Source organism: Trichosurus vulpecula, chromosome 6 (genome assembly GCF_011100635.1).
Source record: "Trichosurus vulpecula isolate mTriVul1 chromosome 6, mTriVul1.pri, whole genome shotgun sequence".
Lineage (NCBI taxonomy): Eukaryota > Metazoa > Chordata > Mammalia > Diprotodontia > Phalangeridae > Trichosurus > Trichosurus vulpecula.
This window is the reverse complement of record NC_050578.1, coordinates 165,199,793-165,219,479: the sequence shown is the minus strand read 5'-3', so window position 1 is coordinate 165,219,479 and position 19,687 is coordinate 165,199,793. Positions and strand designations below refer to the sequence as shown.

The following is a 19,687-nucleotide window of genomic DNA, read 5'->3' as shown; positions in this document are numbered from 1 at the left end:
ACCTCAGGCAAGTATAACAGACTGCAGCTCTCCACACACTGGGAAGAAGAGAAGTGATTGAGTGTAGTTAATGATGAGTAACAGTGATGCGGGAAATCACAGCGAGAAGCACTTGTCCTGAAAAAAGAACATTTCTCAATAGGAAGTAAGGACTCAAAATGCAAACATTATCCAGTTTGTCTTTAATTTAATACATACAGCAAAGTATGTGATTCTGTGGCAATGGTATCTATTGGGATGACAGTCAAATTAAAACCTTTCTGCTTCAGTTTATTTATAAGATGGGTAAAAAAAAAAAAACCAGGGATATAAGATGGGAAAAATAATATTAGAGGATTTTTATGTCTTAAACACTAAACATTTTTTTAAGAATTAGTACACTTTATTATTATTGACATGGTTACTATCCTAAATTCTAAAGAAAATATTTTTCACTTCTGTCTTCCTTTTCTACAGATTTAACTAACTCAAAACACCAAGTGCCTTAGTGTGCACGGGATCCTGTTCTCTGTCTCTGGTTTCGGAATATACTGTCTTTACAGAAGTATCACTCCTTTGGGTCATCTTTTCAGACAGAATTGGGCTAACCATCTAAGAAAACACAGTGATTCATATTTTGCTCCTAAAAAAATTCCTAAAGCAAAGACAAGCTTAAATCTTCATACAAAGCAATTGTTAATCATGTGTGGGTATGTTAAAAATTGCCTTCAGCTCGATATTTTTAGATTTTTTTTGTTATAATGTCTTTGGGAAATAGCTCAATATCCTTTCTTTTGTACTACAAAGGAAATATTTAACAGATCTGATTCAAATTCCTGAGAGTCTTACAATATCATTAGTGGAAGAATTTAACAATATAGGAAAATGAAGACAGCTTTTGGAAAGCTCTCCTAGAAGGTTTTATAAGCATGATAAATTATCTTTTTTTCCAGAATTTTATTAATCTATCAAACAGGTGAAGGATGGGATTCACATTATGATTGATATTAAAATTAAAGATGAATAGCAAATGTTCTTCCTGTGACTTTATTGCTATTCATTTTTTTCTGAGTCGGTAGAATGGCATAAAAATGTAACTTGGAGATATATTTTTGAATATGCTTATAGCAAGATACTGGTAGAATATTAAGCTCTCTGATTATTTAAATTGTATTAAATAACAAACAAATTCACTAGTTCAAATAAAATCTGTACTTGGCTTTCTTGAAAGAATTATCACCACAATTACTACTTAAGGAGAAAAAAAAAGTGAAAGTTTGAGAGTTCTCAAGATCTTTCTCAATGTAGTAATTATCTCAAACAGAAAGGAACCACCACCAGGAGTCTCTAGTGACACAAATAAAAGGTTCTAAGTTTTAAATCAAAGCTATGTGTTTCCCCCCGTTTTATGAGACCTTAAATTACTGGGAATTCATGCTTTTCCAGGAACTTTTTCCTCTTTTTCACATTGTTTCTCTGAGATGACAAAGGGTTAAATTTCTAGCAGAAAACACTGAATTTCCAAACACTCTGCATCTATTTATCTCTTCGAGTATACTTATTCATTTAGGAATTTCTGTTAAACCATGCAGAAAATACTGAAGAAAATACTCGAGTGGGAAACCCACTTGCATTTACATATAGCTAATATTTTTTCCTAAAATATTTAAAGGTTAAAGCTCCAGCCAAAAACTTTCAAAGCAACTGCCTTTGCTTATAATATGTTCTTTTGTCCCCCTCCTTTGCTCCTGTGCAAAGGAAGTCAGCTTTATAGCATTAAGTAATTCAGGGATTTATTTTTTTCTTTTTTGACATGCTTAAATCAAAGAACAAGGACAGGAGAACTTAAATTTTTAAGAGTTGTAAAGTGAGATACATAAAACTCTACTTGTCTTTACACAATTAAAATTACTGCTAACATAGTCAACGCTCAATAATTTGTAAGCAGCATTAATATGCATTAATTTTAAGAATTTGAAACCATTCAGAGACATGGTCCCAAATCAGATGGGGGACACTGGCTTGCAAAAGACTCTGGCAAAAAAAAACCAAAACAAAGCAAAACACTTCTATTCTCCTGGAAATATTCTTCTCCAGGTCAGGAATCAGAGTTCACTGCCTACGATTCTTTCTCAATTGGGTTCACTGGTAAGGTGATCCAATACTGGATATTGGGATTTGACTGCATATCCAAAATATAAGATGGACTTTTGCATTTTAAATGAGAAAACACGGCAGGCTGAATGCTTGGGCACTGTTTCGTAAATTATGGCTCTGAATCATTAACAGCTGCATGACATACCTTAAGAGTAAATTATCTGACTGAAGGGAAGCAACTTATTCCCTAGCAAAGTAGTAGTTATATTTAAAGGGTAGATATTTTATGAGACTGGGGTTTTTGTAGCTTATGCACCTTAAAATCACAAATTTGAAACATTCTTTTTTTTTCTTTACATTGTCTTTAAAACGGCTTCTTTTACTTGGCCAGCAAATGGTTTAAAAAAAATTAAACAAAATAATTCATGGTTAAATAAAACCTACGAAAATAGTATTGAAAGTACACTGTGGTGTTAAAAGAAACTTTTAAAATGATTTTAATAATATATATCCTAGCATACTGTAGAAGCATTAAATGTACATTACTATACTATATATACCATCATATTGAATATACAAACCACTATAATGGTACATATACCACAATATTTATGTATGGTCACCATTAAATTCCATTTCATATTAGCAGAATGCTACATAATTTCTTACATTAGCTAGCTAATGGTATTATGAACAGGACAATATAATAACACCACCTCAAAGTAGTTATCTAATGGAGCAAGATAAAAACTAACACTTACCTTTTCCCAGTGAACAATTTCCCAAGCACCATTTCTCAAAACTGAAAAAAAAAATCATGACAACATATCTTGATAAAATTTCCTACCATCAAAAGCAAACTTCTCATAGGATGGTAATTTTAGGCGATTACTTTCTTTAAAAAATATGTAATATAGATTTTAAAAGGTTAAAAATTTTATTTGGAGGACAAATGTATTTTAAAGTAACATAATGAATAGGAAATGACAGTACATGTCAATTTTGAATCCCATATACAGCCACGCCTCCATAAGAGTCATACTTCACTGTTTTACCATGGCATGAAAAGTATGGTAAGTTCTTAAAGCTTATGCTAGAGAGGTACAAGCTTTGAAAGATCCTACCAAATTGTAACAGCATCAAGTACAAGCTGGCTGATGGGCTGTATATCTGCTGTTCATCTAGCTACCTGAAGAGGCTCATCACTGATTGCTGTAGGATAATTTGGTGGGAGAGGGGAGTACAGCTAGGTGGCTCAGTGGACAGAGTGCCAGGTCTAGAGTCAGGGAGATGCATCTTCCTCAGTTCAAATCTGGCCTCACATACTTATTAGTTGTATGACCACTTAATGTGAGCATGTCATTTAACCTTGTTTGCCTCAGTTTCATCATCTATAGAATGAACTTCAGAAGAAAATGGCAAACCACTCCAGTTGTCCCCAATTTTGCCATCACCATATAGCTACAGGTGGTTACACCTGTGAGTATGTTATTAATTAGCAGATAATTAATCATCCAACCATCAATGGAGTGGTTTCATTGATGGGCATGAAAGGCATCATACTGCATATTTTGTTCTAAGAGCCTACGTTATTTAAAATTATAATATGGTTATCCTTTGTAATAAAATCCTAATTTAAAGAAAATATTTAACAAATATTTCCAACATGAGAACAGGTACTTAACAGATGAATTTTGCCAAGTTCATTTTGGAAACACAAGTCTAGATAGCTTTAATTTTTCATGGTAGCAGCACTGGTGGAAGGCAAGCATCCAAACTACAGTTGAATTATTGATGGATACCCTCTAGCATACTGGGCAGAATTTAACACAAATAAACATGGTCTGGAACTCTTTGAGATATCTCATAAAGAGCTTCTCCATTCCCTTTAACTTTGTCCCTAGAAGAATTGAGTCATAGTTTCCATAAACAAAAATATACAAATTGTACTACAGCTGTCCCCTCAGATTAGCTGCATTTGAGGTTAGACTGTTGCTAAATAACAGGTTCTTGTTATGCATAGATGAATTTTAAATAGAAGGAAAAAGAAGTCTACAATGCATTGCATTTCATACTTCTGCAGCTGCTGCAGGACTTGAATGGTGCTTTTTCTCTCTACATGAAAAATGCTACCATGCCTTTGGTGCAAGGTTTTAGGTTCTAGTTTCCATTGATCCATTTCTTTAGTTTTAAACCCTCTTAATATTATGTAAACAAAAAAAATCTGGCAGGTTTTGTTGTTTTTACTGTACAATTTTTACTATATAATTTTTACTGAATTTTTTTTGCTATATAATTTGATATTTTTTTCCTATATACTCATCAACGAACATTTCTATGTGCTAATAGACACATCCTCCACTCACGTCTTACTCGTGATGCTTCAACATGGCACAGAGGTGATACTAGACTTTAGAATATCATTCCAGTGTAGTGAAAGCTCTGGAAAGTATAATCTATTTAACATTTGGTTTCAGCACTGATTTTCACGAGAGTTTGAATTACAAATTTTCTCCCCATTTATACCCTCCCTTCCACTCCAAGATGGCAAATACTCTGGTTGCCCCGTTCCCAAGTCAGCCCTCCCTTCTGTCACCCCACTTCCCCCCATCCCCTTTTCCCTTACTTTCCTGCAGGGCAAGATAGATTTCTATGCCCCATTGCCTGTATATCTTATTTCCTAGTTGCATGCAAAAACTTTTTTTTTGAACATCTGCTTTTAAAACTTTGAGTTCCAAATTCTCTCCCCACTTCCCTCCCCAACCCCCTCTTCCTAAGAAGGCAAGCAATTCAACATAGGCTCCATGTGTATCACTATGAAAAACTCTTCCACGATACTCATGTTGTGAAAGACTAACTATATTTTGCTCCTTCCTATCCTATCCTCCTTTATTCAATTTTCTCCCTTGACCCTGTCCCTTTTCAAAAGTGTTTGCTTTTGATTACCTCCTCCCCCTATCTTCCCTCCCTTCTATCATTCCCCCCTTTTATCTCCTTCCTCCTTCTTTCCTGTAGGGTAAGATATCCAATTGAGTATATATGGTATTCCCTCCTCAGGTCAATTCCGATGAGAGCAAGAGTCACCCATTCCCCCTCACCTGCCCCCTCTTCCCTTTCTACAAAACTGCTTTTTCTTGCCACTTTTATGCGAGATAATTTACCCCATTCTATCTCTCCCTTTCTCCCTCTCTCAATATATTCCTCTCTCATCCCTTAATTTGATTTTATTTTTTTAGATACCATCCCTTCATATTCAACTCACCCTGTGCCCTCTGTCTATATATATGTATATTCCATTCAACTACCCTAATACTGAGAAAGGTCTCATGAATTACACACATCACCTTTCCATGTAGGAATGTAAACAAAACAGTTCAACTTTAGTTCTCTTTCTTGTTTACCTTTTCATGCTTTTCTTGATTCTTGTGTTCAAAAGTCAAATGTTCTATTCAGCTCTGGTCTTTTCGCTGAGAAAGCTTGAAAGTCCTCCATTTTATTGAAAATCCATGTTTCGCCTTGGAGCATTATACTCAGTTTTGCTCGGTAGATGATTCTTGGTTTTAATCCTAGTTCCATTGACCTCCAGAATATCATATTCCAAGCCCTTCAATCCCTTAATATAGAAGCTGCTAGATCTTGTATTATCCTGATTATGTTTCCACAATACTCAAATTATTTCTTTCTGGCTGCTTGCAATATTTTCTCCTTAATCTGGGAGCTCTGGAATTTGGCAACAATATTCCTAGGAGTTTTCTTTTTGGGATCTTTTTCAGGAGGCGATTGGTGTATTCTTTCAATTTCTATTTTACCCTCTGGCTCTAGAATATCAAGGCAGTTCTCCTTGATAATTTCTTGAAAGATGATATCTAGGCTCTTTTTTTGATCATGGCTTTCAGGTAGTCCAATAATTTTTAAGTTATCTCTTCTGGATCTATTTTCCAGGTCAGTGGTTTTTCGAATGAGATATTTCACATTATTTTCCATTTTTTCATTCCTTTGGTTCTGTTTTATAATATCTTGATTTCTCATAAAGTTACTAGCTTCCACTTGCTCCAATCTAATTTTTAAGGTAGTATTTTCTTCAGTGGTCTTTTGGACCTCCTTTTCCATTTGGCTAATTCTGCCTTTCAAGGCATTCTTCTCCTCATTGGCTTTTTGGAGCTCTTTTGCCATTTGAGTTAGTCTATTTTTTAAGGTGTTATTTTCTTCAGTATTTTTTGGGTCTCCTTTAGCCAGTCATTGACTTGTTTTTCATGGTTTTCTTGCATCACTCTCATTTCTCTTCCCAATTTTTCCTCTACTTCTCTAACTTGTTTTTCCAAATCCTTTTTGAGCTCTTCCATGGCCTGAGACCAGTTCATGTTTTTCTTGGAGGCTTTTGATGTAGGCTCTTTGACTTTGTTGACTTCTTCTGGCTGTATGTTTTGGTCTTCTCTGTCACCAAAGAAAGATTCCAAAGTCTGAGTCTGAATCTGGGTGTGTTTTTGCTGCCTGGCCATGTTCCCAGGCAACTTACTTGACCCTTGAGTTTTTCAGCAGGGTATGACTGCTTGTAGAGAGTACTTTGTCCCAAGCTTGAGGGGCTGCACTGTTGTTTTCAGAGCTACACAGCAAGCTCTGCCACACCAGCACTCCTTGTCCCCCAAGAACCGCCAACCTGGATTGGACTCAGATCTAAGCTGACTCTGCACTCCTGCTCTAATCTGCCACTTAATTCCTTGCACCAGGTGGGCCTGGGGTCTAGGGCCTGGAAGCAACTGCAGCTGTAGTTCTGTAGCTGCACCACCTCCACCACCTGGGGTGGTAGCCGAACTGCCAACTCCTTTCACTCTGTCCCAGCAGCTTTTCTCACTAACCTTCTCTGTTGTCTTTGGTGTTTGTGGGTTGAGAAGTCTGGTAACTGCCACAGCTCACTGATTCATGGTGCTAGGGCCTGTTCTGCCTGGCTCCCAGTCTGGTTGGTCCATGCAGCCCACGCTGGGCTCTGCTCTGCTCCACTCCCAGGTCCGTGCCATGGACCTTACCCTGCGAAAATCCAGGCTGTCCTGGGCTGGAGCCTTGCTACCCTCTGCTATTTCGTGAGTTCTGCAGTTGTAGAATTTGTTCAGAGCCATTTGTCACAGGTTTTTGGAGGGACCTGAATGGGAGCTCACACAAGTCCCTGCTTTCCAGCTGCCATTTTGGCCTCTCTGCCTGGAAAGTACAATCAAGCTGGAAAAGCTTAGATTGTAGACCTGGTGAAATACTGTTTCTCTTATTTAAAGATTCGCCTAGCGAGATTCGGAGAGGCTGTGAGTAATTTGGCTACAAGGACTATTAAAGACACTATACCGAGTTGTAGATGAGTAGTAAGCTGCATAGGGAGAGCCCAATCTTTTAAATATTGAAATTCATATTAAGGAAAGACAGGGTGGTATAGTAGAAAGAACATTGGCTCTGGAATCAGAGGACCTGGGTTCAAATCTTAGCTATGACACTTGCGACTTGTGTAATCATAGGTAAGTCACAATCTCCCAAGCCCTCTGTTTCCTGATCTGTAAAAGGGGTGGGGATAGAGATGGGAGTAGATGGATGGGCTATTGCACTAGATAGTTTCTGGGGTCCCTTCCATGTCTGGATCTACAATTTTGTGATTCTAGGCATATCCTAGGCACATAAGTGCCACCCACTACCCCGCCTCCCTGTAGCTTTCACACTAAAAACAACAGATGTACACATAACATTGAGTAGTTTATATAAAAGATAGATAAGCATGATACTGCCACTAGAACTATTTCTTGGGTTTGTGCTACACTTCTTTGCTAAGGCCAGTTTCAGCATGGAAGTATGAGGGTGAGGTGACATGCCAGATGGATAAGCTGGTGTGTGATATCACCTTGCAGTGTCATTATAGGAACCCCTTATATTACAAGGACACAATATGGGGCAGTGAAAAGAATGGGGTATCTAGAGTCAGAGGCCCAACAGGTTTTGAAAACTGTGTGACTTTGGGCAAGTCATTTAACCTATCTAGGACTCAATTTCCTCATTTTTAAAATAAATGGTCTAGATTAAATGATCACTAAGGTCCCTTCCAGTTCTACAGGGTGTTCCTGAAGTCTGGACACATAGGCAACTGACAGCAATGTGGAGTTACTGCATCAAGTTCATGCAAATCTTGCAAAACGCATCAACCTTTGCATCACAAATGAATTGAAGATGTTATTTGTTAATATTTCTATTAAAATGGTGAAAATTTCATTCATTTCTTGAAAATGTGCATTTTTGCCTATGTGTCCAGACTTTAAGAAGACCCTGTAGATCTGAGGAATGAGACAGATAACTCTTTTGTGGCTTTGGAACTTAAACTTAGACGCACCTGAAGTATGGTCACCTTGATGTTGTTTATCAGCACACACACAAATTGGGGAATAACATGTTATGGCAAATCTCTCAGATGCAACTGCAAGAACCAATAATTCACAGTTCCTACAGTACTGCTTTGATTCATAGATGGAAATTTTTTTCTACTCCTGCTCCTCCTCTCTCTTTTCTTCCCTCAAATCTGGTCCTGTGGTCACTTCCCTCATTCTCTTAGCTCAGTCACTGTCTATGATTTGACCTCATTCTCCCATAACCATCTTTGTTATCATCTAGTCCTATCACTCTGTCCATATGGTTCTTGGACTGTCCACACACTACATTCTCCACTTTTCTCATTACTTCCCATCCATGAAAACTTTTCTTTCAATTAAGCAATGAAAAGAAGGATGAAAGTTCTGCCCACTACAAAATATGTGTCCATATGTCCTGTCTCATATATAGCTATACAGGATGTCCCAAAAATCTTAGCAGAGTTTTAAGCTGTTAACACTTAAATACGAAGATTTAAATTAATTAAATTGAATTAAAACTGCACTAGCTTATGAGACATCCTGTATATTGTTGCACACACCTATTACATTTTTATTATTGATGGTCTTATATTGGGAATGCCTTAAGAGCAATGACTAAGTCTTCTTAATTCTAATTTGTTTCTTGAGCTCCAGTAAAGAAAATCATGTAGAAATAATACTAGCTGCCATTTATATAGTACATTAAGATAATCAAATGTTTTTACATGTATTTTTTCATTTGATCTGATATGTACACAGTAAGGCTTTCAAGAATGACAGGTCATTTGATTCAAGACTCCACACCCATAATTCCATTCTTACCTCCTCATGCCACAATGTTTGATATTTGTTTAAAGAATTTGGAGGTGAGTTCAAAACGATAGGCTTGATGCCAGGATCAGAAACTAATAAAAAAAAAAGATAACACAAGAGAGATGGGAGGTTCTCAGATACAAAACTGACAACAGAATGATCTTGAAGATGAGGAAAAAGATGGGATTCTAAAATTATTTTTGTGTTGTATTCTCCATCTATAAACCACTTCTCAGAAAAATCTTTTTAAGTACTTACAAAATACATTGGATTACAAAGTAAACTAGTTATTTTGAAATATAGTTATCTGTTTAAAAACAACAACAAAAACAACTTTAGTGACCTTGTGTTAAAAACCCTTAAGAATGATAGAAATGCAAAAGGATCTCTAAAATGAGCTCAGATTTTAAAGGTGAAGTATGAAAATAATGAGTAGGAATAAATAACTAAGGATGACTACAAATGAATGGCAAGTAACAAGTAAGAACAAGTAACAAGTCAACAAGATTAGAGCCTTGAAGTTTTTTGGGAGGGAGAAAGCCACTGTCTATGAATAACTTTTTGTTTTAAGTTTTTTTTTTAGGTATAGATTGTGTAGTGGAGAGAGTGCCAGGCCTGGAGTCAGGAAGACTCATCTTCCTGAGTTCAAATCTTGCCTCAGACACTTACTAACTGTGTGACCCTGGGCAAGTCATTTAACTCTGCCTCAGTTTCCACAACTGTAAAATGAGCTGGAGAAGGAAATGGCAAACCAGACCAGTATCCCTGCTGTGAAAACCCCCAATAGGGTCACGATGAGTCAGACATGACCAAAATTACTGAACAGCAAAAAGACCAAGGTCAGTGCTTGAGAAAGATGTTTAAATATTAGTAGATAACAGAGAGAAAGCAGAACTTCCCTTAGTTCTCTTACCCTTCCTACCATTTGAATCTAAGTAAATATTCTTCAACATGGAAAGGGTTCAATGAGCAAGAAGGAAATGAACACCAGAATTGTTAGAAGAAAACTGGGAACAGATCTAGCCTATAGGACTTATTGCTCCAGCTGAGCTTATTCTTCATTTTTCATGCCTAGGGGAGCATGTCAGGAAATGGGCATCAGGCTAATAACAAGTCAACAAGCATTTATTAAGCAAAGCATTTCGATTAAGTGCTGGGAAGACAAAGAAAGGTAAAATGATCCCCGCCCTCAATGATCTCACTAAGTATAAACATGAACTATACAGAATAAATCAGAGATTATCTCAGAAGGAAGGCACCCTCATTGCTGACAGATTTTAGTATACTATTATACCTGCTGGGACAGGGGTAGGGAATTAAGAGTTCTCATGAGCCACATGCATCCACACTGAGAGTAGGCAAGTAGTTAGAGCCATCAGACAAAGAAAGAACAGTTGTCAAATGTCCATTGGCCCTAAGATCATCTTCTCAAAAAAGCCAATGAGGAAAGATTTAGAGGCAGGACACTAGGGGGAAGAGGGTCAGAACTGGGTGAATCCATTAGTGTCAAGGAGACCTTTTGCTGGGAACAGTATAGGAGAAGTCAACTCAATCCAATTTAACAAACACTATATGTTATAACCTACCTGCTATATGCAGACCACTATGCTTAGGTACTGGGGATACAACACCAACAAAGAAAAACAAACACAAAGTAGTTCCTAGCCTCAAGGCATTTACATTTTACAGACTCATTACTTCAAATTACAGGATTTTAATGTGAATCTAGTACAGTAGGTGGAAGAAACAACCTCCAAGAATGAGAGCTCTTCCTTGGAATAGAGAAATATCATGCAAAATATACAAATTCGATTTAACAACCAAAGACTAGAGAGGACTGTTCCAGGGAAAGATCTTCCAGAGCTTCAAGAATCATGATCTCCATAATCTCCCAAAACTCAGAGTTGGAAAGGACCTCAGAGATCATTTAGTCCAAATCCATACGTATTCAAAAGGTAGCTTTTGCTTGGAAACTTCCAGTGAAGTGGAACCTACTTTCTCTCAAGAAAACCCACTGCTCTTTAGGACAGTTCTAATTGTTTGGAAGCATTTGCTTACTTAAGCTTAAATTAGCATCTTTATCATTTTTGTCCATTGCTACTAATTCTATAATGTGAGACTAAGAACAATCTAATTGCTCCCCCTCAAGTGACAGCTGTTCGAGTACCTAAGGACAAGTCTTTATTTGTGAAGCTCCATATTCCCAGACCCTTCAACCAATCTTTGTAAACAGCATGTACCCAAGGCCTTCAACATCCTGGATGCTCTCCCCTGGACACTGGCCAGCTTAACAATGTCCATCTGAAAGTATGGTTCCTGGAACCAAATACAATACTCCAAAATTGGTCTGACCAAGGCTAAGTATGAGAGGGCTACTCGCCTCCTAATCTTGCCTTTCTCACTGTTGCCTCTGATTACGTTCGTTTTCTTGGCTATCACATTACATTGTTGACCCATACTAAGCGAGTGGTATAATAAAACACAGGTTTTTTTTCAGATCAATCACCTTCTAGCAAGACATCCCCCATTTCATTTGTCCAGTTGACTGTTTGAACCAATTATATAACTTTAATTCCTACTAAATTTTATCTTACTAGATTTCACACAGTGTTTTAGTTTGTCAAGATCTTTTTGAAACTTTAATCTGTATGATATGTTAGTTGGCCCTGTTAATTTTTTATACTTACAAATAAGCATGCCATTTCTTGGATTTTCTCAAAATTGATGAAACTATTAAATAGCACCAACACGAAGAGGTACTCCACTGGGGACCTCTTTCCAGTCGACATCAAACCATCAGTGACCACTCTGATGAGGTTATGCTCATTGATTCTTTTTCTAGATGTTCACTAACCATCTTTTTAAATAATTGAAAGCAGTATCATGCCATAAGGCCAATGACTTCATTTAAGAGAACAAATCATCTCATATGGAAGCTAAGTTGGAAAAAGGGGAGGGGAGATACAGAAATATCTTCAAATCCATGAGAGTGACAGGAGAGAAGTCCCTGCCCCATACTCCAAGACTAGACTCCAGGTAACTGGAGCTGGAGGAAGCTGAAGGTTAAAATCTGAACCATAAATTAGTCTGTCCAGTTGAATTTATCAGTTAAACAAGCTATAATCTCTAAACAAGTAGAAGACTTAGCAAAAAAAAATAAGGCAGCCAAGAAGAGCACTGAATTTATAGGACCGGCATTCATTTTTAAATCCATTGTAAGCTTAGAAGATTCCCCACAAATCTGTTATTATCTCCCCAGGATAGGGTTCCCAAAATTGTGCGAACCCTTAAAATAAATAAAGAAACAATAGGGTTATCTTTAGGGAGAAGAAAAATGGCTGCATCATCTCTTACAACCTAAGCTGGTTAGCAGGAGCAACTCAGAAAGGAGAAGAGACATGTTGGGTACCAGAATGACCAGTGGGTGATTCCAATGACTAGAATCCTGGGAAGAGCTGGTGGAGGAAAAGTTGTACCACGTGGGGTGATATGTCCCATGACTTCATTTCTCTTGTCCCAACCAAACTTCCTTCCTCTTCCCACACACATTGTGACCCACTAAAATCTTACCAATCTTTAAAAGCCAAGTTCAAACAACAACTAGTCAACGAAGCCTCCTTGCATCTCCCCAGATTGGTGTAATGTCTCCTTCCTCTATAATGTCATAGTCCTTAGTCCACACCTTCCTTATGAAGTTTAAGTACAATTCACTATAGAAAGAGATATCTGTATAGCTGTCTTATCTTTTTGAAGTCTGGACCTGCATCTCATTTATCACTGTATTCCCCAACATGCCTAATAGTGTCATTGACATAAAGGGTACTCAAATAAATGTGCTGAACTGAGCATTCATGGTTGGAAAAATGTGGTAGGGGAAAAAAGCACAAGTATTGCCAAGTATTTTAATTTTTGAACCTAAAACTGACTTTGTGATATCCAAGAAACATGGTGATGCTGTTTGTTTGGGTTTCTCTGAAGCAGAGAGAAGAAAAGGATGGTTTATGGATTTCTACCAGGCTACCAGGTTTGACTTCAACATTAAAGGTGAGAAGAGCAAGGGTTATTTGGTTTGGAAAAGAAACAAGGACAAAGGTGGTTAAATAAAGTAATCACTGTAATATAATCAATTTTAACCTATACTGAATGCGCATTGTGGTCCTGTAAACAGAATACTGGACTTGGACTCACATAGACCTGGGTTCAAATTCTGTTGACCATGGGCAAATCACTTAATCTCTGAGTCTCAGTTTCTTTATCTCTAAAAGGGGCATAAGAATAGCTTCTAGTTTAAAGGACTATTGTAAACATAAAACAGGACTATGTATATAAAATGTTTTGAAAATCTGAAAGTGCTCTATAATGGTGAGTTATAGATCTCTAAATTTCCTTAATGACTTTACTTGGTATTCCCATAACCACACAGTGTGCAGGTTTCACTTACAGCACAAAAATGAAAACCTAGGGAATGTCTCCCCACAAATAAACACCTCTTCCTTCCTGAGAACTGTGTACCCAGGTATTAACCCAATGTTCTGTCTTTCTCTCTTTATTTTCTCAATTTTCTGGCCTGCCACTTAATACTTAGAGATATGAAATTCACACAGGAACATAAAATCAAGCATCATGGGATAAGTGTTATTTTTTGAAATGTGTTATATTAGTGTGTCCTGTTAGTTTAATCACCTTATTTTACCTCACCTTTTAAAATTCTCTTTTGGCTCAGTCTCAACAATGAAGGCAAAACAATATTGAAGAGGGAAAAGAAAGACTTTTCAATCATGAAAAGGGCCTTCTTCATTCTTTACACATACAACTAGAGCTAGTGAAACAATTCAAAAAGTATACATTCGCAACCATTCTAATTCATGTAAATCTTTGCGTTCTTCAGTGGTTTAGAAACACAAAAATCTAGTATGTATCTGAAAGTACACCTTATCTTCTTTCAACTTTTGACTCCCTGAGTCATGGAAATACCAACTTTAAATAGCCCTTAGGCAAGTTGGCGATTGGGTGTCTGGGCAGATGGAGAAATCACAGCCAAACAGGGGGATGGGATAGAGAGGTGAGAAGGAGAGTAGCAGGCTAAGAACCTCTAGAGCTCAGAAGAGATAAATATCTAGGATCATTTTTTTAGAAGCGGTAATATTCAAAAAGAAATTAAAACAGAAAAAAAATCTACCTGGCTCTCCCAGCTTAATGGAAAAAAAAGTTTAATTTTTTAAAAAAAATATTAAATACTAGTTAATGGAGCAGTTTTATGTAATAAAATAGTTCTATTTGCTTATTTGCAAGTGTAAAGAATTTAATTTTTATCTTAAGATTGAGCATCTACCAAAAATGTCTTATGAAGGACAAGAAAATGGAAGGTGTGCTATTTTCCTCCTAACCCTTTGTCTTATATGACTGAAGGAAAATCTTTGTTCTCTTTCAATCTCACTCCAAGGTCCTTGACCGGTCAACAATCTTTCCACCCAAGTTCCAGTAAGTGGATCTGGTCCCCCGGGTTAAGCAGAGAGAAGCAACTGCCACTTGAGTTTGCAAGTCTGGGCTTCCAAGAGCTCTCAGGCTATAAAAAGGATTATTTTTTAACCAAGAAAAGGAAGGACCTAGAAGTTAATCACTTCATTTCTGATAAATGTGGATGCATAATGAGGCACATATTTTCAAATGTGGCCAATATGTTGATGTGTTTTCCTTGAAACATATTTGTTAGAAAGGCAGGCTACTTTTTGCAGGATGGAATAACAGCATGCAAAAAAAAGGAGAGAATCAATAAAGCACTACAAATATACATAAGAAAACAAAAAAAAGTTCAGAAGGGCAGATAAACTGGGCAATTTTATTAGAATTGTATTAAACCTTATACACACCTAGAAAACAGACCAAAAAGAAAAGAAGTTCACGAGTTCATTCATATCCTCTTTTCTGTCCTTTGTATACTGAAGTGTTTCTGATTAAAATTGTTAAAAAGTCTGGTCCTGTAGGTAAGCAGGGGTTCCCAGTACATTTGTCCAGTCTCAAACTGAAGAAGGGACTTTCCTGTGGAATGATATGAACCTCTGTAGTAAGCAGCTTTATGTACCAAGCATAGTTTCCTTAGCACCACACAGTGAGAATGAGATAGTGGGTATGTGCAGATCCTCATACAACAGGGTGAGGAATATTGGAAGGGGAACTGAGGTTCTAGACTTCTAAAGTTGCTATTAATCAAGAGAGAAGGAGGAGGAAAATGCTTTGATTTCCTTAATGCAAATTAGAGAAAAAGAGTGTTTCTTCTTTAGTCTGTAAGAGAGTTGATGGTTAATAAAGTATCTTAGAGAAAGATGCCCCTTGGAGGGTAAAGTGATCTTGATGGTAAGTTTTGAAAATGATAAGTTTAATGCTTGATTGTCTATTAAAAAATAATAATATAATCCCCCTTCCTCTTTTTGTATACATATTCCAATCTCCAATTCAACAAAGCAAATTGGGACTTCATTCTGCTCTAATAGCAACAGATTGCTTGCTTTCAAATTAAGCATATTGAGTTATTTAACAGCAAACAGTGTCCTCCTCAAACATTTTTCTTATCTTCCATCAGCTGCCAAATTGCTAAACCCAGGAAAGTGACTAATACACTTAAACTAGGCCAAGAAAAAGATTCTTTTCTCTCAGAATATTCATGCAAAGTCTTAGTCTGGAAGCAATAACTCTTCAGATGTGCAATTCATAGAAAAATAACCTGTTGTCTAAACTTTTTCTATAGCTCCAAGCCTTGCATCACCCAATTTAGCTCCTGAAAAAAATTTTGTCCACACCACCTTTGTGCCCTGGTTTATGCTCAACTAAGCTTCTTTTGGAAACATCAGTTTCTGGAGTTAGAAATGATACTGTCAGAATCATGCTAAATATACTGCAGATTTTTTTTCCTGGAAAACAGCAACCCTGTCAATTCAATGAAGTATGGTCCAAGGAAGACAAAAGAAATACTTGTAATAGCCAAGCAGAATAATTTTATCTGCAACTGGTAGACAAAAGAAATGCTTTGAGAATGAGAAGCTATATATACATATATATATATACATACATATATATATATATATATATGTATGTATATATATAGGTATGTATGTATGTATATATGTACACTTCAATACTAGTAGTTATAAGTGCCAGCCTGCGGTGGAAAGCAACTGTCAGAGAAAGGGGACTATTTTTCAGCCATAATACTAGGTTAACTCTCTGACAACAGTTAGGGCTATAAAAGCAACAAGACACTTCTCTGTACATGGTAGCCACCTATAGGGGAGACCGTGTGTAAAACACCATCATCATCATTATAGTCAGTGTTTATATTGTGCATCAAGGTTTCATTTTTTTAAGTGAAAATTTTTATAGTTTTTTCCAGTTATATGCAAAAATAATTTTTAACATTCATTTTTTAAAATTCTGAGTTCCAAATTCTCTCCCTCCCTCCTTACAACCATCCCCCCCCCCACATTGAGAAGGCAAACAATTTTATATAGGTTATACACATGCAGTCATGCAAAAGATATGTCCATATTATCCAGGTTGCAAAAGAAAACACAGATAAAAAAAACCAAGAAAAATAAAGTTAAAAAAAAGTATATTTCAATCTGCATTCGGACCCTATCAGTTCTTTATCTGGAGGTAGATAGCATTTTTCATCATATATCCTTTGGAATTGTCTTGGATCATTGTATTGAGAATATCTAAGCCATTCACCGTTCATAGTAGATCATCATACAATAATGTGTTTTAAGGTTTTCAAAGTGCTTTACAATTATTATCTCAATTGATCCTCACAAAACAACAACAACAAAATTTGGTGCTATTATGGAGGATAGAAGTTAAGTGAATTCCTAGAGTCACACAGCTAGTCAGTGCCTGAGGCAGAATTTGAACTCGGGTCTTCCTGACTCCAGGTCCACCATTCTACATCATGAAGAAAAATCTACAAAGTCTTCTTGTTTTTTTGCATATACAATACTTCATCTTCTGTCTCCATTACTTTGTGCTGACTTTCACCTCATCTTCACCTTCACTTTCTTAGAATCCCAAGTTTTCTTCAAAACTCAAGCGCCACTTTCTATATGAGGCTTTCCTGATCTATTTTCCTCAGCTGCTAGGGTCTCCCCCCCAAATCACTTTGTATTACATATATATACATATATATATGTGTGTGTATATATATATATATAAATATATATATAGACACACACATATATCTGTATGTACATGTGGATGCATATGTATATATGTGCATACATATATACATATACACATATGTGTATATATGTGTGTGTATATATATATACACGTATGTATATACACACACACACATATATTTATACATGTGGATACTGTCTTCCTGATAAGGCCCTTGAGGATGTTTTTCTTTTATCACAGTATCTCCAACACCTAGCATGTGGTACACAGGAGTTACCTAATAATGCATATTGATTGATTCATGCCCTATCAGTAAGTACCAAATTCTAATGAAGCTTCCCTCATAGTTTCCTTCCCATTCATCCTTTTCTCATTCACACTGCTGATTTCAGGCCCTAAGCACTTAACACCATGACTATTAGAATAGCCTCTCTTCCTCCATTCTTGCTCATTCCAAGCCTTCTTTGTACACCACCATCGTTAGCCTTCGTTAAACTCCACTTTTTATCATAATGTCAAAAACTTTCAAAGCCTCATCATCACCTACGAGATCAAGTTCAAAATTCACAAGCCTACCATTCAACAAAATCAGCATTCGGTAAATGTTACTTGGTATGACAACAAAGGACTTTGTTACCAAATTTACCTTCCAAGTTGAGTTTTATTCAAGCAAATATTAAAACTTAATGGATAATGCCAGAGAATCCAACAGCCTCTCCGTGGGAGAAGGTTTCCAAGGGTATTCTGAGATATAATAAAATCTGCCTTGGATTTTTTTTTTAATTTCTGAAGAAAATTTTGATAATTGATAGATCATGTGAATAGCTCAAAATTGTCTTAAGTGATCTCCTAGCATCCTTCAGCTGGCATAACTAAACTTCAGACTACTACCTAGGAACCTTTTTGAAAGAAGCCCTGGAGACCACAGATAAAAGACACACACATATTTTATGGCATTCAATACTGTCAAAAGAGCTACGGAATTTATGGATGGTACTTAGGATAACACTGCTTTGAGGCATTTAACTATATTAAAAACATTACCTTCCAAATATATTACCATTGTAAATCATTCTAATGTGAATTTAAATGTCATGCTGACAAACACTGAGACTCAGATTCCAGAACTGGAACGAAGGCCTAAGAGATACATAGTCCTTGAAATTGAATTATATTTAATTGCAATCATTTCTTCCCCAAATGTGTTAGAAACCTACAAAATGAGAAGTAATCATTCTTACCTTGTGTCTGCTTCTTATTCACTGCATTATCAGCCTTGTGCCGTTTCTGAAAGAGAAAAAAAAACAAAACACATACTATTATTAAAAGCGATAATTGTAGCACTGCACATAACAAAAAAAAAAAAAAAGTACTCAAGCCCAAAATGACTTAATTTGTTTTTCTCATTCTAATGAGTATTTCTTAACTCCGGTACCTAGGTAAATTAATATGTACAGAGACAAGCCATGAGAAGGTGAGTGAATGTGGGCAGTAGTAGGGAAAACCAAGAATGGCATTCAGGTGAGAATTCCAAAACTGAAAACAATTAACAAGCCACGTTAGTACACTTCTATAAGTTGGAACACATTCCTACAAAGGTGATCAGGAAGGTAAGAGTAACAAAAAACATGCCATAGAGGGTCAGCTGAAGGCACTAGGGCTGTTTAGTCTTAAAAACAGATGATTTTGAAGGTGGAAGGGAAAGGAGACAATGGAGGCGCAAGCCAGCTGCCTTCAAACATTCACAAGCTGTCATGTGGAAAAAGCAGATGATCCACTTGGCTCCAGAAAATGGGGACTGCACAAATAGGCAGAACTTAAAGAGAGCTTAATTTTAATGCAATATAAGAAGGGGTTTTTCTAACAATTTAAACAGGTTGAAAATGAAATAGGCAGACTTATTTGAATGAGCTCGCCATTAGAAAAATATATTCAAACAATTGCTGAATATGTGTTAGACCCGTTATGGAGGATGTTCATGATTCAAGGAGGGAATTGACTCGACGATTTCGAAGTCTCTTCCAACTCTAAGCTCATAAGATTTAAAACAAATATTTGGCCACCAGAAGCATGTTTATTAGCACACTTTAATATGTTAACATGTTAACACTTAGTGGCCTAAGAAAATTTTGGATGAAAAATTGTTTTATATTAGGTGTATCATGGGAATATTTTCTGTTTTTCCATAAGAAATATTGTTCAGCTATGCTGGTCACATACTTATTAGTTATCACTTTAAAGAAATTAGTAAAGTG

General features: G+C 36.5%; 1 protein-coding gene across 1 annotated transcript in view; it reads right to left on the bottom strand.

The window, feature by feature from the left end:
- The window catches only part of ATP8A1 (ATPase phospholipid transporting 8A1), a 297,433-nt gene that overhangs the window by 219,809 nt on the left and 57,937 nt on the right, over positions 1 to 19,687 (bottom strand). The window contains exons 5-6 of the mRNA XM_036763200.1: positions 18,674 to 18,719; positions 2,838 to 2,878 (exon numbers count right to left, since the gene is read on the bottom strand). Coding sequence (XP_036619095.1) covers positions 2,838 to 2,878; positions 18,674 to 18,719 — 87 coding nt within the window. The remainder of the gene's footprint in view (positions 1 to 2,837; positions 2,879 to 18,673; positions 18,720 to 19,687) is intronic.